The sequence below is a fragment of the Zosterops lateralis genome (genome assembly GCF_965231275.1).
Source record: "Zosterops lateralis genome assembly, chromosome: 3".
In the NCBI taxonomy this organism is placed as follows: domain Eukaryota; kingdom Metazoa; phylum Chordata; class Aves; order Passeriformes; family Zosteropidae; genus Zosterops; species Zosterops lateralis.
In genome coordinates, this window is record NC_139764.1 from 83293885 (window position 1) to 83319618 (window position 25734).

A 25734-nucleotide genomic window follows, 5' to 3' on the forward strand; every position below is an offset into this window, starting at 1 on the left:
CACTGTTCAAACTGAGCCCCTCAAAGCTACAGCATGTTAGATGTGTAAAAAATTGCCTATTTTCCTCATAGAAAAACTGGGACAAAGAGGCAAATTTCAGCAGCATATAGGTTTAAAAAAATCCAGTTTGTGATTATTATTCATCAACAGTTACAGTTCATTGAACCTACTGTACAGAACCCAAGACATCTAAAAGCCATTAGGAAACAGCAATTTCACAGATAAAAAATATAAAAGAAGCTACAAACCTGCTAGAAGATTCCCCTTGTTCTTTTCTTCAGGTCAGGGAGTGGGAGGGAAAAACATACTCGTTATGCAGATAATAATCACATTACTTAGTTGCAGATGATGTTATATGTGTGATAAACATAAATGAGACTGTTAATTGGTGTACAACACACATGTTACATTGCAACCACAAAAACATTCAAGCAAGACTCATAACTACAATGCTTCTGGAAAAGAAACTTTTCAGGTTTTTTAACACATGCATAACATGCTTAGTACATACCACTGCAGACTGAGTTGGCAAAGCACTTAGGCAAAATGCATTGCTGACACATATATAACAGAAGGCTGTAGTTTCTTATTAGATAAGTTATTTCTGGTAAGTAAAAAGGTTCAATTTTAGGATAGCACAGCAATATGCTTATTTAAAATAAGAAGTAGATGCACTTTTGAGGAACAGTCACATTTTAGAATATTTTATGTGGGATACAGCTTCATTATTTCTGTAGTTTTATATTCATCCATCCATTTATACTAATGTTGCTTTCAACCTGTTTGTATATGTAAAATATCAATACTTCACATATTTTTTAATCTAAAAGCTCCTTTTAGTGTGGAGCAGTTTGGAATTACAGTTATGGTAATGGATTACTTACGGGCTCTGTTCTTGTCAACTCTTTGAAATTCAAAGATCAGCTTTGGATACTCAGCCAAACTTCTTTTTGGCTGAGCTTTTTGGCACACAATTACCTTTTTACTGTCATGTGGATGTTCATCACCCAGCTTTGAGAGAAACCACTAATTCTCTTGCACTGTCTGCAATTAACAACAGTTAAGATGCTTATCAGAGCTTTCCCATAAGGCTCTTAGCCTCTCCTTTTTGATCTTTATCAAGTGTCTTTTACTTCCTCTGTGCCCCGTATTTAATCAGTCAACTTGCTGCCTTCTGCTAAACCTTTTACTGAATTATTGAAAAGCCTTGGGCTGCCAGTGCTCTGTGAATTCTCACCCAAACTAGGATATCAAATATTTCCTGCCAAACTGTGGCAACAGGTCTTTTGAGTAATCTTCCACTGTCTGTATTTACGACTGCAAATATAGTTTGTCCTAAGGAGGTACTGAATATATCAGAAGTTATAACAAAAAGGAGCAAATTCTCCAGTGCATTCACCTGCAAAATACCACAAAGCACTCTTTCTTTGGAAAGGTGGATCAGCAGCTACAGCCTTATACAGAGGCACAGGCATAAACATACTGTTGAACCAAGGAACAAGCTCTACATTAAACTTAATATTTTTCTCCTTAAGGATAATTTGGAATGAGGTGAATCATTAACCATGATGCATGAGTGGGTTGTTGGGAAAGTGTTTCTAATGCCTGTGCATTTCTAAGATAAATAGCAATGATTTGTATTTGTTCCAACATGATATTGATCTAATTTGTTAGTTGAAATTTTTAGTGAGAAGACTTGAGAGGACTTAAGACAACAAACCAAGACGAAACAGACAAATGCTAGTTTCTATAAGCTTGAATAGATATCAGAAACAGCACCAGCTGCCATATTTGTACCTACTTTGTAGGACTGCAGGTATGCAAGGCCTTCAAATGAGGCTTCCAGGTAGCAATGGAAACCGATTTCTCATCAGCAGCATAGCTACGCCATACACACTATGTGCAGGATATGTGGTAAAAAAAAGAAAAAAACAAGGCAAGAGGGAATAGGGGATGAAACAAAAAATTGAAAAGCAGATTAGTAACCAATACAAGTGGTATCTTTCTCTTATCATTCATAGCACTGATACATGCCTGAGGGGAGGAAGAATACTTTCATAATATCGCCAGGTGGCTGCCACGTTTGTTCAGCTGGCGTCGGTAGAATAAAACCGCCAGGAAGCCTGGTATGGGGAAACAATAGAAAAGCACAAAGGAACCAAGAAAATGACGTGACAATGCCACCGCACTGACTATGGAGTGGGGAGATTTTGCTCAGGCCAGGATGTGCTCGGTTAGGCTGATTCAGGGAACACCAGTACAAATCTACCAAAACTTCTGTGAATCCCAGTACACCCTTTATGCAGTAAGATAAGAGTTACTGGCTCTGTGAAAGCACCAGAAGATATTCAGCACATAAAAGTGCTCAGAAAAGCATTGCAGTGATTTATTTGTGACAAATCCATAGGGGACACCCACACAAACTTGCAGTCTGATGTAAAGAAAATGTCATAATACATTCTGCAAATCATAATGAAAACCAGACAAAAAGCACTTAGAAGAGAAGCATTCTCCGTGGTTTGAAACATTGTTAAATGTTTAAAAACACAAAATGAATAATTTCAAAGGTGAGTGACCAAAGCATAGCATTGAAAATATATCCATTGTTTAGATTTATAGTGCATGCAGATAGTAAGATGAGCCTTGGATCTACAAGCTGGGACATGCTCCCTGATGTCAGCATAACTATATTAATTTGTACTAGCTGAGCATCCGTGCTTCCTGTATATTGTCAACCATTAAATGTCATCTCTGTATTCTTCTATGGAATCTAATACTCTGTGTTTTCCTACTGTATATCTCCCAGAAACACATCCAGTCTTCATTAACAGATGGAGAACTTGTTACTCACTTTGAAAATTGCTTCATTGGTTGATCATTCTCGTTGTCAAAAATTTCTGCATTATTTTTAATTTGAAACTCTTTGGTTTTGGCTTACAGCCAGAGTTACTTGTTATGTTTCTGTCTGCTACATTAAATGGTTCAGTAGATTTCAAGACTTCCTCTCTGAGCTTCTGCATTCAAATAATGCTCACACTAAATATTTCTTATAAGCTAAAGAAATTGAGAAAAGTATACCCATACAAAACATTTTGCATTTCTACAGCTATCTTTAGGTCAGATAAAGTCTCTAGCAAACAGTCTATCTGTGGCAACAGATGAGTTAGCATGGACTTATTCTATGGTGTTACTGGTTAGAAAATAGACATTACCCTGATAAGCTAGAGACAATTTAAAAAACCCTGGGCACTGTTATAGTATCCAATGATGTGCAGTTCAGACACATCCTGCATTTATGAACATGAAATTTTCTCCAGTCCTTGACCCATTTTTTCCAATGTTTTATTTGCTTTCTCCAATATTCCAGTCTCACTTACAAACTGTAGATGCTGAGTTGATATGTAGCATATTAGTATGAGCATCATCATACACAGTGGTAGTATCAATCTTCTCCTTGTTATGTTTACGGTTGTGTATCTGGGAACTTGTATGAAGCCCTTGACTCTTCTTTCCCAGTCTTTCTCCTCTGTATTTCTCATGCTTCATCAAATCCTTTCCCAATTCACTAATACCAGGATAGAGACATCTTGTAATAATCTGGATTCAGTTTCTAGATCAAGTTTTGTGTTTGTTGTATTAAAACATTCAGCAGTAATCCTTTAACCCTAAAAATCACCCAGATTGTTATTGGATTTGTTCCTGTGTGCCTGTTCTCATATTTCCTATTCTGCCAGGCCTTGTACCTTCAGAAAATATCTCTACCAGCAATTTCATATTAGTTTCTAGATCACTGAAACTGTTGAACCTGTAAATGAACATGTAAATGCTAAATAGCCTTCATCATGGGATCCCACAACAAATGTCTTCCTTTCACAATGATTTTGCCCACTGAAAGTCACTCTCCAAAATAAGGCAGCTAGCTACTCTTAATCTATTTTGCACGCTGTCTTACTAATATTTTGCTTGAACTGTCATAAAATAATAAGAGCTATAACCAAAAGGTAAATCTATTATGTGTTTCCTCTGGCGACCAAACTTGGAAAAAATAGATTAGAATATATGTGTTAGAAAATACACCAAGCAGTCTTTCTAAACTAGACACAAAAGGAGTGGAATTATTTTTTTTACTTATTCTAACAAATATTAAATTTGAAATATTTAGTATTTAATAATGATTGAACAGTAATAATGGAAAATATTTATTAACTGTAAGAATGCTTCAAAGAAAGTCTGATATCTCTCTGTATTTAGCATGGAATTCTAGAATATTCATGCTCAGCTTATTTATTTGGATTTATTATTTCAAAAATAAAACCTAGCATACATGGTACTCATAGAATACTTTGCATCCCAGGAAAATAAACTAGGACTCTAGGAGATTATTTCCCCCCCTTTTTTTTTCAGTGCACCAAGTAGAGCAAAGCTTGGTGCACAATGATTCTTTAGAGTATTTTCTCAGCTGTAACTTGGACTGAAAATTAAGGAAAAAGGCAAGGCAAAACAGCTGCCTAAAACATATCATGCCATTTTTTGTTGATTTGCACCATCACATCAGAACAACTTCAGACATTTTGAAATTGTTAGTGCCTACATTTCCAGCTTTTGAATTGACTAATAGTGAAAGCAATTCTCTAGGCAGGACACTTTTAATCTTCACCAAGTATATCACTCACTGAAATACTCTAAACCCTGTAGTAGATGAAAAGTAGCTTAATATAGGCAAGAGCGCTGTGCTGTCAGTTGGGTTGTCTCGGGATCAATTCTCTTTTTTCAAATAGCTTTCTGACTGCAGGCATGCATTTGGCATCCTTGCCTCTGTTTATTAATATGGGTAGAAGAACAAAAACTACACTCAGAAATGCTATATACAGTTTGTCTTGATGATCTTAAAGGTTGTTTTCACCCTGAATGAATCTGTGATTCTGTACAGAATTATGGTAACACATAGCAGGCACTGAACACAGTTATTTCATGAAACTAACCAATCTGTTAAATATTATTTCCACAAAACTTTCCAAATGGAAATAAAAAAACTTGTCCCAATATGTACTTTAAATCACCTGTGATTATCTTTTTGGTGGTTTCATATTTACCTGAATTAGACTTGCAGCTGGATTCCTTCTTTTCTCAAAGTGTTTCTGACGATGCTGTTCCTGCACTTTCAATGCAAATCCTGAGCCGAGGATGCCCTGCAATATCATTTCATCAGTGTGTAGGTAGTCTTTGAACAAATATACATCATCAATTACAAAGATTTTGTGAAGATGTTACACCATATGGTTGCTTCAGATAACACATTTATGACCAGTATATGACAGTAGAAGGCACAGAAGCAGTTCCCCTTTTCCTGGTGAAGCAGGAGATTCCTTACATAACGTCTCTGGTGCTACCATGACCACCCATCCCACCCATTTCTTGGGTTTGTGCTACACTATGTTCCTGCAGCTACCAAGGCCATAAATATAGATATCGATATATCTCTATAAAATCAAGCAGGGATTTTCAGAAGAGCTTGAGTCAGGAATGAGGAAATGACCTGCTGACAGATATGCCATATATATATATGGACATCAAAGTCTGCATCTGCGTTACTTATAATAACTTCTGATTTTAGAAAAGTTAGAAAATGCATTTCTTCTCGATCTTTCCCATTAAATAATACCCATTGTTCCTTCTAGAGACTATGAAAAAGTTAATTATGAAACTTCTCCTCTTTTAACCTTTTACCTTTGAGTAAGATAAATTTGATTCTAACTGAATAGATCCAAGGGCTGAGGATGTTTTCCTTCTTGACTTGCAAGGGATGTAATACTTTTGCTGGACATGTCTGCATTATGAGGAAGAATACTTCCACTTGATCCTTACTCAGAGTAAAATACTATAAGAAGTGCAGAAGTTTCCTACATTCTTGTTTTACAGACAGATTCAGCACAGAAGTATTTATGAGGAAAACTAGACTCTGTACATGGATATGACATGAGGAGCAAAAGTTGTGGCATCTCTAATATATAAGGGTATTCATCTTTTCATTGTAGTGCTGCTAAGACTAGCTTTCTTGTTAGTGGTGATTAGGTGACAAAAGGAATTAATTACAGTAGATATCAATAAATGTCAAAGATTCACAAACAGGTAATGGGTTATAATTATAATGCATTTTAGTATGTCAAAGATACTGAAATACCATTTGTAGCTAGAGCAAGAAATAAATGCAGTGCACAAAATTATTTAATGCTTTTGACAAATGCTGACTTTTAATCTTGATTTATCCATATGGTTGAAAACAAATGAAGTATTATAACATCCATGTTTTGTAATGATCTATAGATAAAGTATATGAGTATTAAAATATCAAAAGACAGCACTGGAGACAATACGAAAACTACAAATGCCACTTCTCATTTCATGCTTATTCAAAACTAATTTTAAAAAAAGAGATTCACTCACAAAAATGTGAATTTATTTCTGGAACTACATTATATTTTAGTCATTAGATAATTCCCATTTCCATTAGTCTCTTGAACATTGATAGAAACAACATAAATAAACTGTGATGTTTATTTACAATTATTCACAGAAAATGATAGTTGCATCTTTTGCATTCAACAACATTAACTATTAGTTGATTTAAGGCCTTCTACTACTCTGTTGGTAGCATGAACATGGCCATACAAAGCAAGCTATTAGAAATACCTATTTTTTTCACTATAATCTAAGTTAGAAAAAACCTATAATGTGCTTTTATTTTTGTTTTGTTTTGAAAGATTTGAAAAAAAAAGCAGTAATATACAAGTTGCAATTCATAACAAAAGGAAGGATTTTCAACTTTACACAGTAGTATGTAACCTAATTTAGGGTCATTTCCCATTTTTGTCCATGCCAGAGAAACTTCCCAAAACTAAAGCAAGGACACTGAACTTTTTCTTTGGATTTTGAATAACACTTCACTGGTGTTGTTGCAGAGCAAAAAGCCTTAAAGAGTTGTTCTTCATGTAGACAGCTTCTTTCAGATTTTTGAATTGTAAGAGTGGCAGGACCTACAGGAGTTTCTACTATTCTTTATTAATTTTATAGGCATACTTACAGCAGGTAGTGCAAAGAAAGAAATGCCAAGTAGAGCAAATCCCGCAGAAAGCAACCTTCCAAGCCAAGTAAGGGGAGTTTTGTCTCCATAGCCAATGGTTGTCAATGTGATCTAAAAAGAAATGAATGAACAATGTGGTTTACCAGAAGTCACTGACAGATTAGTTGCAGATTTACATTGCATGAAGCAGCATTTCCACTAATTAATCCAAGACATCTGAAACATATAGATGTTTCTAAAAAAAAATGAACATAAATATACTAACACTGACACTTTTCTGCAAAAATGTAATATTGTTTATGACTAAATAAAACTGAAATAAATAATAAATGTTAGAAAAACACCTAAATAAGCAATAAGTTTAAAAATAATGAAAAATTATCTTGATCTCAAATTTGAGGCAAATGGTAGGAAATTATATAAGTTGAGCAGGAAAAAAAGTGTTCTTTTCCACAGATGTGAAGGTGTTTTATCTATTTTCTGCAGGAAAATATGACTGTATGCATTTGTCTAATTCAACAAATACAAATTAAATGGAAATAATACTGGAAAAATATAGGAGGGAAGAAGTTGATCCTTGCAGGTGATATAAAGTCAAAGGAATCACAAGAAGCAGCTGTATTTTCTGCAAACCCATCAATACAATTTGAAGTGAATTATCACACTAGTCAAAAGCTGAGAGGAACTTTAAGTAAAGTTTCTGGTCCTTTCCCCTTCCTCCTGACAGGCTCAGATACACCTACATCACTCCTGACATGAAGGTCCATAGGTTACTATGCAGCAGCAGAGGCAGAGGTGCCTTGTGCTGTCGGACCATGTTAGCTCAGACCTACCTGTGGATAGGTCAAAGAGAAAGGGGAGGCAGGTTTTAGGTTTTAGTGCGGGTGGGAGGGCTCACTGACCACTGGCCATGGGCAATGGGGCCACTGAGATAATGAAGCGTTGTTGGGGCTCACTGAGCGCATCTTGAAGGCAAAAGATGAGTCTGAGGTCTTTCCCTGACCCAAGGAATTGCCCTCCAGGCTACTTGTGGCCCAGAAAGCACAGCAATCCCATACCTGGGGACCAGACTGGCAGAGGAGTTGTGTCTATGTGCTTTCACAGAGTGCAGACCTGTGCAGCTGCCTGGTGTGGGCAGCTGGAGGAGGTGTGGGCAGAGCGGAGGATTCCCGAGGGCCGGCTGGGAGGCTGCGGGGCGCGTGCTCAGGCAACGGCACACGATGTTAAAGGACAAAGATAGACAACAGTAGGCTGAATGCCAAGGACTCCGGGGCCTGTTATTAGGGAGAACATGTGCATGGAGAATTATTTTACATCGTGTACCAAATGTGGGCAAGTTCAGGCTTAGCAAATATTCTGGCAGCAACAGATTCTTCAGGAAATTGCCTTCTAGAGACATTATTTTGCTTCCAGCTTCCTCAAAGTTCATTCCTAGGCAAGACGGCCAAAACAATTCTATTTAATGTCAGGGTCACCACGGGACAAAAGAAGGAAAGTCTTTTGGAAGTAATTAGATTTCAACTATTTAGGACTCTGTAGATAGTAAACAGTGCTTTTAATTGCTCCCATTGTTGGGAACAAGCTGCGAGTGTAATTTACCCTCAGAAAGCCACAGAGACTAAGAAAGAGAGATGAATTCAGGCTGCAGCTGAAATTTCAAATGGTTATCAAGTCTCAAGTTTTGTAACACTAGGCTGGTCACAGACACACCACCTTGCATGCCTATCAGGTCTCACTCTTCCTTGCTCCTCTTCACTTCCTTTCCCTTCGTCCTCTTCTGAGCCTTTTCTGGACTCTTTGGCAAGCCAGTGCCACCCAGGAAGGGACAGAAAATTATCCATATTTCTGTGTAGTTTGTTTCTGCTGCTTTGGTCCATTGTGTCAGCTCACAGACATGCCTAACAAGCTCCAGAGCCTGCACAAGGCAGTGACAGACTGAGATGGAGTAAGAAGGAGGAAAGAACATGAGAATTCGACTCTCTCTGTTTTGGCAGACATGAGCTGGTGCAGCCATTGTCTTGGCCTGGCAGAGGGGCTTGGTTTGTTTGCTGAAGAAGGTAATCACAGCTCTTCAAATCAGAGGGCAACTGCAGAACAGTTTGAGGCTATTAAGAACCCATGAGGAATGAAATACTTGAACAAATGAATCCCTGAATAAAAGTTCCTCAACATTTGTTTCCAGGCCAGTTATTGCAAAGCAGTTTGGAGCTCTGGAATGAGCCCACTTTCTTGGCTTCCATTCAGCTCCCTATCTCTGCCAGTTGCTGGAAAATACAGAGATATCTCCTGTCTGGGCTGATGAGAGGGAAACTGAACCAAGCATCATCTGCATATTAATGATATTGCCATCGAACTGTGTTCCAAAGAAGTCAGAGATAAACTTGAACCTTTGGGACCTGACATCTGAGAGCAATCCAAAACCCAGAGCAGTCACACATCTCTGGAATTTCTCCAAAGAAAATAACCAAACCCTATTAAAGCCTTTCCCTCAATTTTTCTAGGTACTAAGAATTTATGGTATCAGTCTGTGATTAAGAATATCAGTGGCTTCTTGCTCACTTTGAGCTATTTTATCTCAGGTAGGTCTTTACAGGAGTGCATAGCTGTCAGCACCATGCAGTACTGTCTTACTCAACATGGAGCAAAGGGGTTTGATCTTCATTTTATACTACTTTCACCACACAACTAAGAAAATCTTTTTCTGGTCAACTTCAGAGCAAAGTTTGGGAATAATCCACTGCATCTTTGTAAGTGCTGCTAGTGAATGACTAAACCATTGGCCAGGCCCTGACTGGCATAATGCTGAAATTAAATTAACTGAGCAGGGTGTGGAAAATGACTGGATGTGAAAACACGACAACATAAGAAATTTCCAGACATCAGTGATAATCATGCAAGAAGCAGACAGAAGTTACAGGTAGCATTGTGTGAATAAGAGAGAAGATACTAAAGTTCCAAGGTAACTCATCCCATTCTAAAATGTAGGACTTGGGCTTGTCTGAAAAAAACAAAAGTCTAGTACCACCAGAGATGTACTAGGGTGTCTGAACAGGGACCACCCACAGGAGAGGCAGCAGACTGTTCAACAGATCTTTGATGGTATGGTATGCCTGTGTTTAAGCAGCTGAATCACACTCTTGCATGGCTAAATGACTTAGCTGGTACCTGTCTTTTACACCAGATGCAAACTACTCCATCTTGGTTACATCCATAAATGAGGGTTCTGGACAGACTAGCCAGAGTCGGCAGTGTCATCTGGCCAGGCTCAAAACTCACAATGGTGATAGAACATCTGTTATCATTGCTGGAGCGAATAAATACGCTACTATAAATGAGGTAATATAATGAATGTGATGATATAACTTAGATGACTTCAATTAGATGAGATAAGACTCAGGAGGCCATTCTCTACCCTAGTATTTCTTTCTGATGTCATTTTAAGTTCTCCTAGCAGTACTTACCTTTTGAATTGTTACCTGACATCACTTAACTGAAAAAAATATAGTTTTCTCAAGCTATCATTACATTAAATGGGAAAAATTTCATCAATGGTAACTCATTTGAGCTAGTCATTGTGTCAATGTAATTCATTGCAATATGTTTTGTTCCTTAACAGGTCACGGTGGAGTGCCAGAGCCATTCTGTATCCAACTGTAACTATTGAGTACTATTAGAAAATAAAGACTTATTAAGAGAAATTCTCTCAAATATGTAAGAGGGACAGAAACTTCAGCTGCATTACATTTTCAGCTAAAGCTAATTAATGTACAGACTAAATGTCATTATAAGTATCCACAGTTCTAGTTAATATCAATATATCTCAGAAGACCATGCATGGTTTGATTTTGAGATGCTTAGGTTTTTTAATTGGCAAAAATTTTGTTCCCATATAATTTTATTATTTTCTTCTGTTAAATGAACTATCTTCTCTACCAAAGCAAATGTTGAACTTGAGCTCTTCATATAACACTCACCATTGTGTGCTGCTCTTTTAGGCAATACTGTGGGGACCTCAACCACAAGAATATTCATAGTAGTGATATTAACATGATGATTCAATAGCAGGTTGCACAGTACAACATGAAATTGCAAATACAGTGGAGTATTCATATGTAAATTTGGATGCCATATCCTGCCTTTCATTTCTTTATATAAAAATGGGCTTCAGAAATGGATTCAGTGAAATAACCATAGCAGTGTATGGTCCTCAAGTAATCTGAATTAATTAATAGGTTAATTGAAGTATGCTAGTACTGATCCTGTAAGGAGAAGCATAAGGGTCTCTAAAAGATTGAAATTTAGGGTGACTATTTGTGCCTGACTTTGGTGCAGCCTTTTCTTTCTTGTACCTCTGCCATGACAAAATTCAGTCCAGAGTTTGCTAGATAATCTGTGGTTTAAGTCAGAACAACTTTTGCAAATAAACAAACCAATAAGACTAAGCATTGATTTCCCCTAAAATGCCATACAGTCTGTCCTTTTCAAAAATCTGCATGTGGGTTACTCTGGCAGTAAAAACAACCATGACTAAGAAGCACATTATGCATTTCCCACATACTGTTTTACATATTGAAAAAAAATACTATTATTAAAATGGCAAAGATAACAGGTAAGGGGGAACATTGATTTCTAGTAACTTTGTGCACTTGCTTAAGTGCATTAAAAACTTAAATGTATTCATATCATACACTGAGGAAAGAAGAAAATATATAGAAACATACAATATATATTGTTTTCAGGTTTTTAAATAAAAGTTGTTGTTTTTCCTGCTGAAATCAAGACAAGATTCCTGATTTTCTCAGTTGCACTACTTATATAACCTCTGAATCATGCACTTTCACTTCATAGTGTACAAAATATTTTAAGCACCACTTTATACAATGATTATTTCCTAGCAGGGTTTTTCCTTAAAAAATAGCAGTCAGCAGGTAGTGGAAAAGCAAATTCTAAAATAAAGATCTTGTTCCTGCTGCTAAAGCTGCTCAGGGAGAAGGATCTGGATCTAACAGGAGTCTCAGTCAGATGCCAGAGTGGAGCTCTGAGTTTTCTGGGACTTTCTCATTCCCTGTGCATGTTTCCCCATTCCAGCTGGCAGGTGGGTACAACCCTCTGCTCAGCTCAGACTCCCTGCCTGTGCAGTGCTAAGGCACACAGGGCCCTGCAGAGATATAGAGGCTGTTTCCTGGGAAATCAAACGTCTGAAAAGATTCATTCCCAAGAACATGCAGAGCCACAGGAGAGTCTCTTGCAGGGCCACATCCCCATTGCCACCCTGCAGGGATAATGGTGTTTTCAGACTGCCAGAGCTGGGGTACTCATCAGTCAGGACATCAGCATCCAATGCCAGAAGCTTCACAGCCGTGTCAATACAGGAAGGTTAGAAAGCTTTAAGGCGAACCCAGAACTTAGCTTTTGAAGAAATGGGAAACAAAATAAACTACAGTGATGCAACTGAATGCAAAACCTTCTCTCATTACATTAGCCAATATGAATTTTACGTGTGTTTGTACAACAGGATAAAATGTGTATTTCATCAGTGATCTGTCTGGATGCTCTAAAGCAACAAGTTTCAGCAAAATATATTTCTGGATATTTGTAAATGTACTCATAATACTTACTAGGTCTGGTTTTCCAAGCTCCCAAATTTGTGCAGTGATAACATAGAAATATAGACTCTAGGGAGGATATGCAACAAAAGACTAGCCTTAGATGAAAAAATTTCAAACACACTAACTACCTCTAATAATAGTAGGTGACCTTGACCTTAACTCAAAATGCAGACAAACTTCTTACAAATATTTTCAATAATTTAAGACATTCTGGAAAGGGCTTTTGCACAGTCCCTGTGTGCATGCTCTGAGTCTGCAGATACTACTAAATCTAGATGAAATCCTGTCACCGAAAGGTCTGAGGTGAGAAAGCTTCATTTTTTCATCTCTCTCATAAGGAAAGGTGGCAGAGGCTAGCTCAAGTCTCACACTTATTCCAAGGAAACAAGTGAGTGCTCTATGTTATTGTCAGCATTAATGATCTCCCAGGTATCATTTCACTACCCAGACACTGCCAGAGCACATTCTGTGTGTTCTACCACATCAGAAGGAAAAGAAAAGCAGTTTTACACTGCCTGACAATAACTGCCTCAGGCTTTGTTCGGGCAGATTTCTTAAACTGCCTAAGTAACTCTCACACAGTGGAGAAATCTGAATCACTATAGGACATTTTAAACTAAAACCCCTTACACATTATGCCCAAAAAAATTCAAAATTTCAAACCTAGCCTTCTGTTGTTCATTGAAAGCCTAGTTTCTTTAACCATATTCATATAATCCTCCGTCAGAAAAGCAGTCAGGCATGTACTTAGATCCCACAGATTTCAACAAAGTAAAAACAATTGATTTGATAGTTAACTATGATCTCAAATAAATCAGGGCTTTTATACCTGTAAAAAAATAACACTGCTGAACCAGAATTGACATATTTATTCTTGGTTTTTGTCCTCAAGGTACAGAGGAAGGAGAAACAACATCTTTTAAAAGGCACCGACGATACTCATGCCATAGCTGATGTAAGATTTTTTCCCCCTCTTTTTTCCTGACACTTTTTCCTCTTCCTGCGCTGCCACTTACAGCCCTCTGGTTTGTATCAAAACAGCTCTTTGTGAAGTCACATTACAAACTATGTTACTGAAAGGCTATGGGTTAAATAGTACAATGCTTTCTTCTCTTGAAGGTTTAGTGGTCTTGTTTGCAGCAGAAACACATAAACAGCTGTTCTGCAGGATGGACTGAAATAATCTGTTGATGTACAAATGAATAACTGAAGGGAGAAGCTTCTCAAAGCAGTTTTTTTTGTCAGTGAAAACAATTCACTGAAGAGCACACTAAGTTAAAATCCTCGGTAGGTGAAATTCAAAGCACTTTACCATACTGGTTAAAGAGTCCATGTAATTTTTCTGTACTTACTGTGCCCCACCAGAGAGCATCTGCATATGTGGAGAATTCGGTATTTGCATCTTTTTCCACCAAATAAACCAGGAAAGATGAAAAGATGAGTACTAAAAATCCTATGTACCAGGCTGTGATTAATTCCTAGAAAAAGAGAACAGACATCAATTCCCATTTTATGGACTGAATAGAATGATATTTCAAGAAGACATAATGAAAATATCTATATATATGCTTTTTGGCATTTGTGCAGTTACAAGTCCAGCGGTTCCCTATGGATGCAAATTTTCTCTGAAAGTGCACAAAATCTACTCTTATGGTTTGATGCTTCAGCAACATCCCCAACATAACAAATTACAGCTGCACATCAAGGAAAACATTTTCAAGATCTCTAAAAACTGTTAGCATTAAACAGGGCCTGGTGTATCTGCATTAGTTCATATTACAATTGATGTTACTTCAGAAAAATTTGGATATTCTGTTCAAAACTGATAAATGCTTATTTCCTTGGTCTCCTGTTGAATCACATCAAGTGAAGATATCAACCAGACAAAATTAGTATCTAGGATTACATACCTTGCTATGTGCATAAACTACAGAACCTAATAATTTCCAAGTGCCTCCTCTTCGGTCCATGCGCACCATACGAAGGATCTGTAGGAAACGAAGACTTCTCAGTGCTGATGTTGCAAAAATGTTACCTTGAGTTTTTGCTGAAACAACTGCTATTGAAGCGATGAGAACAATGATGTCTGAAAGAAATACATTACAGAAAGCATTAATGTCCAAGTATCAGTAAATAGTACATACATCTACATGAGCTGAATGAGAAGGACAAAAGAGAGACTCCTATAATGGGTGGGAATGCAAAGCACAGACATTCCGGCTTGAGATAGGGATGTGAGATCAGAGCTGGTGTCAAAAACTACCTTGTGTATCTCCAGGGTGAAAAGTGAGCATAGCAATTTTCAAAGCATATGGATAAAAGGAGCAGTGTTGAAGAAACCTCATGTAGGAGCTTTGAAACCTGATATAGCAAACTGTACAACTCAGTAGATGGATTAGAACTTTTAACCTTTATCTATCTTTCCATAACAACTTTTCAGTGCAGAGACAAAAAAGAAAAGGATAGGCCCAGGTAAGAAAAGAAAAGGGTAGGCCCAGAGGTGAGAGTCTGGTAGAATTGGACTTACAAGCACAGTACTAATTTCCTATGAGAACAGACACTGTGTGTCAGAGAAACGTAGTTACTGGACACAACTCCCCTGATGTACCACTTCCTGGAAGGGGGGAAATACTGCCCTAGGTACTCAGAAGCATTCCTTTAGCTGGAAGACTGGAAAGTTATTTGAACTTCAGCAGGTGTTAGGATTTATTTCTTCAGGTCACAAATTCAAGCTGTGAGAGTGACTTTGGTGCACATGAAGTAATCAGCAAGCTGTCCTCAGAGCCAGAACATTTAAGGGGAGAAGAGGAGAAGTAGCAGAGTGATGGCACGCAGATGCTGTGAGACGGCATAATGTTCTTTTACAATGATTGTGGTTGACATGCTGTTATGTATGGAGTAGACAAGCACAGCACAAGCTCTGTTCTTCCTCACCTCATGATTAATTCCCTGGCAAGGTTTAAAAGTTTAAAGAGCCCTTGTAAAAAGATCTGATTTTAATCTTAGGGTTTTGTGGTGTTTGCATGTTTCTTTGCAAGGATAATCCAAATCCATGTTTGTTGGTGAATAATTGAAAGCAGGTTCTTGTTGATATGAGTTTTACTTCCTTTGTATTGGTAGAAACACACATCTTGTCCCTAGCATAGCTCCTACAACAATGATCCAGAAAGTAAAGCCTCCCACCGGCACAGGCAAGCAGTGAGAGATACTGACTGTGCCTACATGCAGGAGACTATTGCCTTAGTCTGCTGCAGTACAGCAGGAAATAGCCTTTGTTCATTCTGCTCTGCCACCAAAGGGAGATGAGGTCCAAATACCTCTCCTTGCCTACAAACATACTGGGTTTCTCTGAACTCACCCATGGATGCCTTTGTCCTCTTATTACTATTCCAACGGTACAGACAACCTGTTTCTGTGGTTTGAGGATTGTCCAGCTAAATTGTGGAAACTTTTGTCACAAGGGGCTAGAACTCTACATAGGTTTAAAGTCAGCTGGATGGTCTTATGGGACAAGATTTAATCCTGGGCTAATTAATACCAAAACCTCATTTCTGGCTTGGGATATCTTCAAGTAGCAGGATTTTGGGTGCTGAGAAACTCTTGTAGAGAAATACTACTGTGTGTTTGCCCTGCTTGTGCAATCCTCCCTGGCTGTTCACTGTTGGCTGGTGTCACTGTTTGACATCCTGTGTTGGCCGAGGCTGACCTTTTGCCAGTCTTATGCTCTGACATTTTAAAATGTCTTTGGCTACGATATATGTGGATCATAGGTGGCTACTACATAATTGGATACCAAAAATGCTGAATTTGCTTCTAAATCCAACAAGTTCAGAGATGAAGAAGAGCCATAAATGGACAAGGTGTCTTTGCACAGTACAAATCACAAGCTCACAACAACCTGATGCAGGAGGTCTGGGTGAGAATTTAGAAATAGGAAAACTGACTAGGAAAAGTTAAGGACATCACAAATTCTCACAGAGATCAGAAAAATAGATGGAATTGGACTGAGCTCCACAAGAAGATATTTAAATTTAGGTGTCTACATGTGAAGCAGGTGTCTAAACTCCCTGAGCACCACAAGGTAACCACGTCAGCTGAGAGAGGTGCAGTTAATCCTCAGGAAGGCTTCTGCTGGCTGCTCAGCTGCTTCACACTTAGAGCTTGGCACAAGAAAGGCTCAATTCAGCTGCCCAAATTTATTTGTCCTGTGCCATTTGAGATGCCTTAAGGTATCTGAGATATCCCCTAGATCTGGCAGCTATGCTCTTGGACCTGGAAAAGCTGTACTTTTCAGGAGAAGTGACTGGGGAGCAGGGAATATCGTGTAACAGGGGACACCTCTCTGTACTCTGCTGAACTAAACCCTAGATCTTGACTGATCATACTGCCAGCATAGACACTTAGCACACATGTACCCACCTAAAGCAAACTTCTTTCTATATTTAGTTGTGTTTATTTGGATCCAAGGCTAACATAGAAGGTGCTGGAATGTCTTGAGCAGTACAGGCTGTGCTGAAGAAGCAGTGTCCCCGGTGACTAGCACGGTGACAGGGAGATCTTGACTTGTCCCAGTGGCTCCGAGCAGAGTAGCAACGGAACAGCCATTTTTATTTTGTGGAGACTGGTTAGCAGCAAGTTAGAGATCATGAGACTAGTGTATGCCTACGAAAATCATTCTTAGAACTTAAAAAAAGAATAAGGTCACCCAAATATTGGAAATTATGCATTGGGTCCAGAAATTATTAAAATGTTACTGAGGATTTTGGTCACCCTGCACCACTTCTAATAGGACAATGTGTTAAAAAATTCAGTGACTTGCTCCTGCCCTTATTCCTACTTATTCCAGAGCTCTGACAGTTTTTTTAATAACATAGTTTTATGTAGGCCCCTCACTGCAAAAAATTCAAATCAGTTCTGTGTTGCCAGCAGAGCACAGCCTCTGCCCTGCACTGCTGGGAGCCCTCTGCCCCACTGAGAGTCCCTGGTCCCCTCTAAACATGAGAGACGAAGAAGCCAAGAGCAGCATAGTTCTCTTTTCCATTTTCAAAAGTATAGGTCCAAAGGAGTTATCTACTTGTGTATGCCCTTCTGTCTGGAGGACAGGGATGAGGTTGTCACTAAAGGGAAGAAAGGTGGTTGAAAAAGGGGGGCAGAAAATGCACTGGAACCTGTTTGAAAAACAGATGAAGGGAAGAGAATCTTCCTAGGCTGATGGTGTTTTTTTCACACTTTGCTCTTTCATCTTCTTCTCTCTTTACACCCATAACTCCCACCAAAACTCCATCCCTTACTCCTCAGCTGGAAATAGGGAAGGAAAGAATGTGTCCATTGCTTTAGGCAGCCCTTCCTGGATGTGCTTCCCTAGGAGGTAGGGAAGACAGGCAGGCACATTAGTGCAGTGTAGTTTAACTTTTTAGGAACAAGTGTAAGATAAATCAAAATAAACCCTTCTTGGAATGAAATCAGAAGTCCTAAGAAAAGTTTGCAGTGGTTGAGAGTCACTTCTAAGTATGTTAAAACTGCTTGATTTTCTTATCTAAACATACCCTGGAAAAAATGAAAAGTTAAGTATATTATGATTTTTTTTCTGTGCCATACTTTTATACAATATGATTCAGGTGGCTTTTGCTCTCTTTTAAACCAAGAGGGAAAAATATTATTCTGAACTTCCTATCATATTCCAGGTGAATGTAGCTAAAGTCTCTGTGGTATTTCTATATTTTAAGAAGGCTTGCCTAGACTTCTATCACTATTTTCTTATATTTTATCTTTTAGAGGCAAAAGTAGGAAAACAGCGTTTCAATTAATTTAATGGGCTCTCAATTTTCTTTCTGTAAAGCACCGGAAAAGATTCAGATGTGAGACTGAGTAATGGGCAGTATAGTTCCAAACTTCTCTATAATGACTTACTAAAAGACAGAGGTTTCTGATGTACATTTACCCCTGTTTATTTTTTTCCCTCAGCTAATACCTTGTGTATGATCTTCCAAAACATTAAGCTTCTTTTCAGCCATGATGATGATGATTTTATTCACCCTTTAGAAATGTATCTCAGATTTTTATTCTTGCAGATAATGTTCTCCCTCATTAACTCTAGTCTGAGATTTTAAATCCTCTCAGCAGCTTTTGCAATGTTCACTTTTGAACACCTAATTTCAAATTAAATTTCAAACAATTAATTCTTTCACTTCAGACATTTCACCTAGTACCACTCAAGAAACCCCTGAGATTAAACAAAAGTTTTGTGCTTATTAACTGGCAAAAGATTTATTAACAGGCACCATGTTAACAACAGGGCCCCCTTAAGGGAAATACAAAAAAAAAAAAAAAAAAAAAAAAACCAAAAAAACACCTACCCCTGAACTCATGTGTGTAATAGGTTACACTTCTGTATTGTCCAATGTCACTAAAACAGTAACACGTAAAGCAAGTAACTGAAGGCCAATAATGCAGCTACCCAAAACTTAAATAACTCATACAAGATGTGCCAGTCCCAGTTCCCCATCTCACAGAGGAAGGCCAGTGTTGGGCTGCCTTAGGCTGCTCAAGTTTGGTTAGAAACTCTGGATTGCTTGTGTTACTGATGCAGGTGTGGTTGGCACTTCTAAATTATCAGCATTTCTAATGGCAACTGGGAGATTAATAACATGACTGAGAGAATAATAATGGTGGAAAAGGAGGCCTCATGAATCATCACAAGGGATTCTTTTACTTTTAATGACTTCTCCAATGCAACTTTCCTAGAGTGAGCTTCTTGGATGTTGTGAGATTTTACAGCATTCATAGGTGTCATGGGAATGAATCCAGTTATGTAAGTTATATAAATAAACACAAAAGCTTTACTTGGATATTATGCCACATCCCAACACCTTGATGTGTCATCGGGAAAATCTCTAAAGTTACAGAAAGAATGTCAGGATGATCTTTTACAAGAGCATGTAATGATAGGACAAGAGGGAATGGCCTTAAACTGAAAAAGGATTGGGAATGGATACTCCTTTCCCAGATGTGTTCAAGGCCAGGTTGGATGGAGCTTTGAGCAGCCTTGTCAGTGGAAGGTGTCCCTGCCCCTGGCAGGGGGCTGGAACTAGATTTTGCTCATTTCAACCCAAACTATTCTGTGATTCTATGATTATTAGGAAACATAATCAATGACATTCTCTCATCTGCTCAAATATCGTGCACATGCCCAAACTAATACACAAACCTGCATCATCTTTCTCTTTTTCATATTCTTCAAAGGAAGAATATGTTTAAAGGAGCTTTGTCTGCTGCCTGCATTTGATGCTAATATAATGGAACATAATATTTTGAAACATTCTTTCCCTCTAAATACAAATGATACTTTAAGACAGTACAGGTTAAATGAATCTTGTGATTTTTTTCTTTGATTTTATCTGAATAGAAAAACTGATAATATTTAATTATTTTTGTATCATCATGAGGTCATCAAAATAGTATCTGCTATAAATTCACAGAAAACGGTCAGAGTTCACACATTTTGGTAAGAATAGGCAGGAAACTTCAATGACTATCAATTACTGTGTCTGCACCAGCTACAGAACAGTAAAAAGAGGCAACAAACTAGGACATGAGAGAGGACATGAGGGACTATCTGCCCACAAAAGCACAGAATTAAGTAGAAAATCTCAAGAGGTTGTTTTATCTAGCCTGCAGCTGTATTAACTTACAAAGGAAATTAACTGGGCAATTGTATGACCAAATCTAAGCTACCCTTAGGCTGTCCTCCTAAGGTCTAATTTTGGGCTAGAGTTATTATCCATGACCCAGAGAAGAGGCACAGCTTGTAGTGGTCATTTCTGAATAGTTCTCAGGGCAGTTCATTACCCTCAATTTCAAAGTTACTTTTGAAAAAAAAAAAACCAAGAGCTATGATTCTGTGATGTTATAGAGACACTGAGCTCCACTAAGGGCATAAGACAGCTTTGACATGGGCTCTGTCTGCTGACCATGGCACAGGTCATGCACGCCTGTTCCAGCACAGTGAGAAATTATTCTCATTTGCTGAGGGGTTTAAATAGGTTTTAACTGAGATTTGCAACAATCACTACATAGAAACACTTAACAGCTTTCTATTCTGAATCACTAAGAGGTGGTAGTGGTAAAAGTGAGGAATGACTAGCATTTTAGTTTTTCTAATATCTCTTTGGATATCAGTCCTTCCAGTCCATATTGCTATTCTCAGAACTCTCTTCAATTTGCCTTCAATAATCTCTACAGCTGGCTGGCCAGGACCAAAGGGTATCATCTAATCAATGTAGAAATGTACTTTGAATTTTTACCAGACACTACAGCACAAAGTTTACACAACACACATTCCGGACCACTGCATTTGAGCACATCATACTATAGAAATATGATAACAAAAATATAGTCAATGGGCTTTATCCTAAACTGATATAAATTGGCAGTTTAAAGCATTTTAAGATAAAGCCTGATGATTGACATTGGATTTTGGCTACACACCAGTACATGAAAATAAGGTTGTTCTTTTTCAGATTCCTAAAAGAAAAGATCTGTTTACATAAACTTGACTATTGGAGCAGCAGCCTTTTTGCACAGCCTAGTAACATACTGGGCATTGGTGTACTTCATGCTTCTGTGAGCTTGCTAAAAAAAAAAAAAAAAAAAAAAAAAAAAAAGATGAAAGGAAAAAGACATTCATAGAGTTTAAGGCTCTGAATACCCTAATACAGGGGTATTCAGATAGGGATAGAACTGAATCACTATTCCTTGAGCACTTGTTGAGAAAGGTCATAGGACAAAAGTTTTCTTATTGTAACTGGCTGGAAAACTGCTGTTATCTGTAAAAAAGGGATTAACTACTTCCCTCTACCAGTTCAGGAGGGCAAAAAATAAAAACCATGAATAGAATATGCTGCAACAATTATATTGCAAAGAAGCAAATGTAATGTTTTTACCAGGTGGTTGTTCCTTTGCTCTGTGAATGTTCCCTTACTATAAAATCAGTGGGATATTTCACATTACTGTGACAGAAAAATTTGGTCAAATATGGGCTGAACTTACAGTGACCTTGCGCAAGTATTTATCCCAGAAACCAAGAATTTTCAATATCTCTACCTGTAATTACATTTCGGAATAGAGAGATGAATGATATTACCATATTTAGAAAGATGATGTGTGCTATCCTGTTTAGTACATTATCTCATTGGAAGAAGCAGAATTATTTACCAGCAAAGTAAGAGTCAGTATGTGCAAGACTGCCAAAATCTGAAAACTGGCTTTTTAGAGACTACTCTGGAGACATGCAGACTTTTGAAGTCCCCTGAATTCACCCTCAAATCATATTCTCAAGCATTATTTTCAGCCTATAACCCCCCTCCAAAAAGCAATTTAATAGCACTCATTGAATTATATCACCTGAAGCTCTCTAACATAATTTGGGAGAGGCAGGATGTTGAGTTCTGTATCTCCCACAAGAAGCTGAGAAGACTTACATCTACAAGGCCTCAGTTCTACAGAGAAAAAAAGCCTGAACACCACCATCAACAACAAAAATCTCCCAATGCAATATGAGATAATATGAGTTGTGCATATTCTACAAATAATGGCCCTCAAGATCTTGGGTCCTGGCAAAGTTTTCTTTCAGCTCTGTCTGAATATAGCTTTTCTTTCTGGTCAGGGATCAGATCTCTGCTCAGATGCCAGACAGGTTATGATTAATCGTCACCTACTAGCAAAAGTAATTGGCAGGATATCTTCAGGAAATTCTTGGGATGGATGATGCTGTTTGATTTTTGCAGATGTTGTTGTCACTCCAGCCAAAAGGTCTTTGTATTTTCAAATATATAACATCATCTGAATGGAAATCATCTTAATTGTCAATACAAGCAAAACAAGTTAGTGATTTTGGTTCCTTTTTTAATCTTTTTGCAAGATGCAAAACAACAAGGTATTTTTAGAAGTAGGAAAGTGAGCTGGTTCTGCACATCAAGATAATTCACAGAGATAAACACAGATGAGTGTGAAAATTGACTTTTATTGCTGTTGAAAAACAGGAAGATAGTAATATACAGTAGTGGCATATACAAGAGAAATAAGTTCTACAAAAATATGAAATACTGTCTAGGCACTGAAGTGGAATAAAAATTTCCAGAGGTTAATACTTCTCTACTGATTTTCTTTTGCTAACAGTGGAAAATGGCTACACTAGTTACTGCCTTCCATTTTAAGAAGTCCACTAAAGCTGATCTGTGCATTGAAACTTGGATTTTTCTTATCATCAGCTAAGCAATACCCCAGTGAAGAAATCAAATAGATGAATCACCTTGGACCCTTCTTTCCCTTTATCATTTGGATTTGCAGCATATTGGAATCATCTGAGTAAGCAAACTATTTTAAAGTGAAATGAAAGTGACCTCCTGGAAATACAGACAACGTCTTTCTGGAATAAATGTTATTTTTATATAGCTGAAGTGGGTCTGCTTAGAAAAAACAGCTTATCATTATGTAAAGTTATCTTTTCTGGCAAAGAGACAACTGGAAACAAGTCAAAGACACTTATTAGGAAAGCTAATCAAATACAACAAAGTTAACTTGGTACTCCAAACAATTTCTGAACCAGAAAGAATAGGAAAATTTTTAATAAGGCAACACTGAATAGTTTTTAGATGTGAAAACTAAATATTCTCTTTTCTAAATTGTGGACTAATGAAGATGAATAAGATTTTTCTTTTTTCATTTTTTAAAATTTAATAATGAAATCCTAATTCCATGCCCAATAATGGATCTACCAGTGTTACTCACTACTGTCAGTTTAAAAGTACATGTACTTTGTTCTTGTGTAAAAGTAGCATATTGTCAGACCATGATGGCAAATACATCCAAATAATGTCATTTTACCTTCTGTTGTATACAGGCAAAATATTTCTCTATGGTCTGAGAACTACAGTAGCTCAACAAGTACTGAATTTTAAACTGTATCTATGGTTGCTATATTTTATTTAGTCTGGATAAGAATAACAACATTCATGGGAACATTTCACCTGGCTTTGTACTGTTCACAATTATTGTTCATGGCCCCGTTGAGTACACAATCTTTGTATGAACTGAATAAGTCCTCAGCAAACATTTTCATGTTATTAACAGCTGCCTCAATAAATCTTAAATATCTAAGGGCCTCCTGCAAGCTGAGATTAAGTTCAATTACAAGCCTTTCATGGATTTATACTTTATTAACCTTTTCCAATAATTGATCTTCAACATAATTAATATATACCTGCCAGAAGGAATAAAGCACTATTTATTCAGTACAAGTTTTATTTGGCTTTAAGATAGGCTGAGAGAAACATTTAAAACTGTGTCTTTGACCTAGTGCTCACCAACCCAATTTTTGTTCAGCTAAAGAAACAAACTGCAAGTAACACATGCAGATTCTTCCCATAAATCTTCACTTACTCCGTCCAGAAACAGTTTTGTGCCTTGAAAGCACTGGAAAACAAGGTTTGCCAGTCACTTTACTAGGTCTGTATGGATAGCAGTAGATCTTAGTGAAAAATGCTATTGTAGTGAAGAGAAAAGCATCTTAAGATTTCTGTAGGGAAAGACAACAGGATGGATAGCCAGACACACACAGCCCTGAGGAGTAAAGACGCTCATTACATCAGGCTGTAAGAAAACCGCAAAGTAATCGTCAAGAAAAAAACAAAATAGCTACAGCATGGCAAGACTTGTGTATGGAGAAAGGGCTGAATAATTTAGGAGTGGTTAGTCAGAAGACAAATATGAGACGGCAGATAGAGGTATGCAAACTAGTGGAAGATAAGAAGGTCTGTTGGATGCCTCCTATTTACCCTTTCTTATAAAAGTGAGATCAAAAGACTATTTAAATTTGATATAAAAAAATACAAGATGGAATTGACTTGTAAAGTTCATTGCTCTGAGGTATAAATGAATAACCAGGGGAAATGAAACACAAGTTTGGATGTTTTTTCCCTGAATTGCTGGAATTAGATTTTTCAGGGGATCCAAATTCTTGTGCGAGTCAGCCACTGATTACTCCATGTGTGATTGGTTATTTTGGGCTACAGGTATTAACAACATCATTCGGGGTCTCTGGCACTAGTCAGCAAGTGGAAAGACACCAAGCAGGACTCCTGTGTGATCCAGCCCTGCAGGGAAGCGTTGCTATGTCTGTGCTGGATCCTTGCAGCCACAAGAGGAGGAATCTATAGGCAGGAATGTGCTCTTTCATGGCCCTTTCATCATACTCTAAAAGCTTAGGCAGGGGCAGGTGGGCAAGGGGGCTGGAAATGTTCATCTAACACATTCCCAGATTGTGGATAATGTGAAGGTGATACAGTGACATGGGAGTGGAAAGGCCAAAAAAGAAAGTGGGAACACAAAAATCCGTGGTGTGTAGGTGAAACTGGATGGGTGAAAACTGACAAGTAAAGATGCTGAAATGAGCAGGGAGAGAAAAAACATGTCTCTGAGGAGAGGAAAAGCCTGTTCGTAGGTGGAGAGGGAAGAGACAGTATTAAAAATATGCTCTCAAATTCACAGGGTAGTGGGGAAACAGAGGATACCCAGTAGCTGAGTTATTTAATGCAGATGTTGAGGGCAGCAACATGGGTCCCTCAGTGTTGGCTGAAAGAGTTCCTACATTCAGTTTTCTAAGCCTCCCTTCAGAGGCATAAACCTCTCCCTGCTGCCTAAAAGCAGAATTTGCATTTCTAACCTATACAGCTATTTTGAATGTCTGCACAATTGGTGAGTGCCTCTTGGGACTCCTTTGTTTCTGTAAATACAGAGTTTATTCAGATTACAAAATTTACAGACATTTTTATTATATTAATATTATACAGAACCAGACATGTCCAGTCACTCTTTACCCTCAGCTACTATCCTACCTGCAATTTGTGTGTGAGTAGCCTAAGAAGGAGTACTGTGTCAGCAAGGAGGTTTATATAATTGGGAGAACACTAGTGTGGGGCATCTTACACAGCCACACTTGAGACTTCCTAGTGTGGGAGATATGAAGAAAGAAATAGAAGTTCTGTT

The 25734-nt window shown here is 37.8% G+C and overlaps 1 protein-coding gene across 2 annotated transcripts in view; it reads right to left on the bottom strand.

The window, feature by feature from the left end:
• Positions 1-25734, bottom strand: part of KCNQ5 (potassium voltage-gated channel subfamily Q member 5) — a gene marked incomplete at its 5' end in the record, with an annotated part of 278899 nt that overhangs the window by 35756 nt on the left and 217409 nt on the right. For both annotated transcript variants that reach the window (XM_083858044.1, XM_083858045.1), the window contains 6 exons: positions 249-275; positions 1802-1896; positions 5094-5189; positions 7082-7192; positions 14043-14168; positions 14601-14776. In XM_083858044.1, the coding sequence (XP_083714170.1) occupies positions 249-275; positions 1802-1896; positions 5094-5189; positions 7082-7192; positions 14043-14168; positions 14601-14776 (631 nt within the window). The remainder of the gene's footprint in view (positions 1-248; positions 276-1801; positions 1897-5093; positions 5190-7081; positions 7193-14042; positions 14169-14600; positions 14777-25734) is intronic.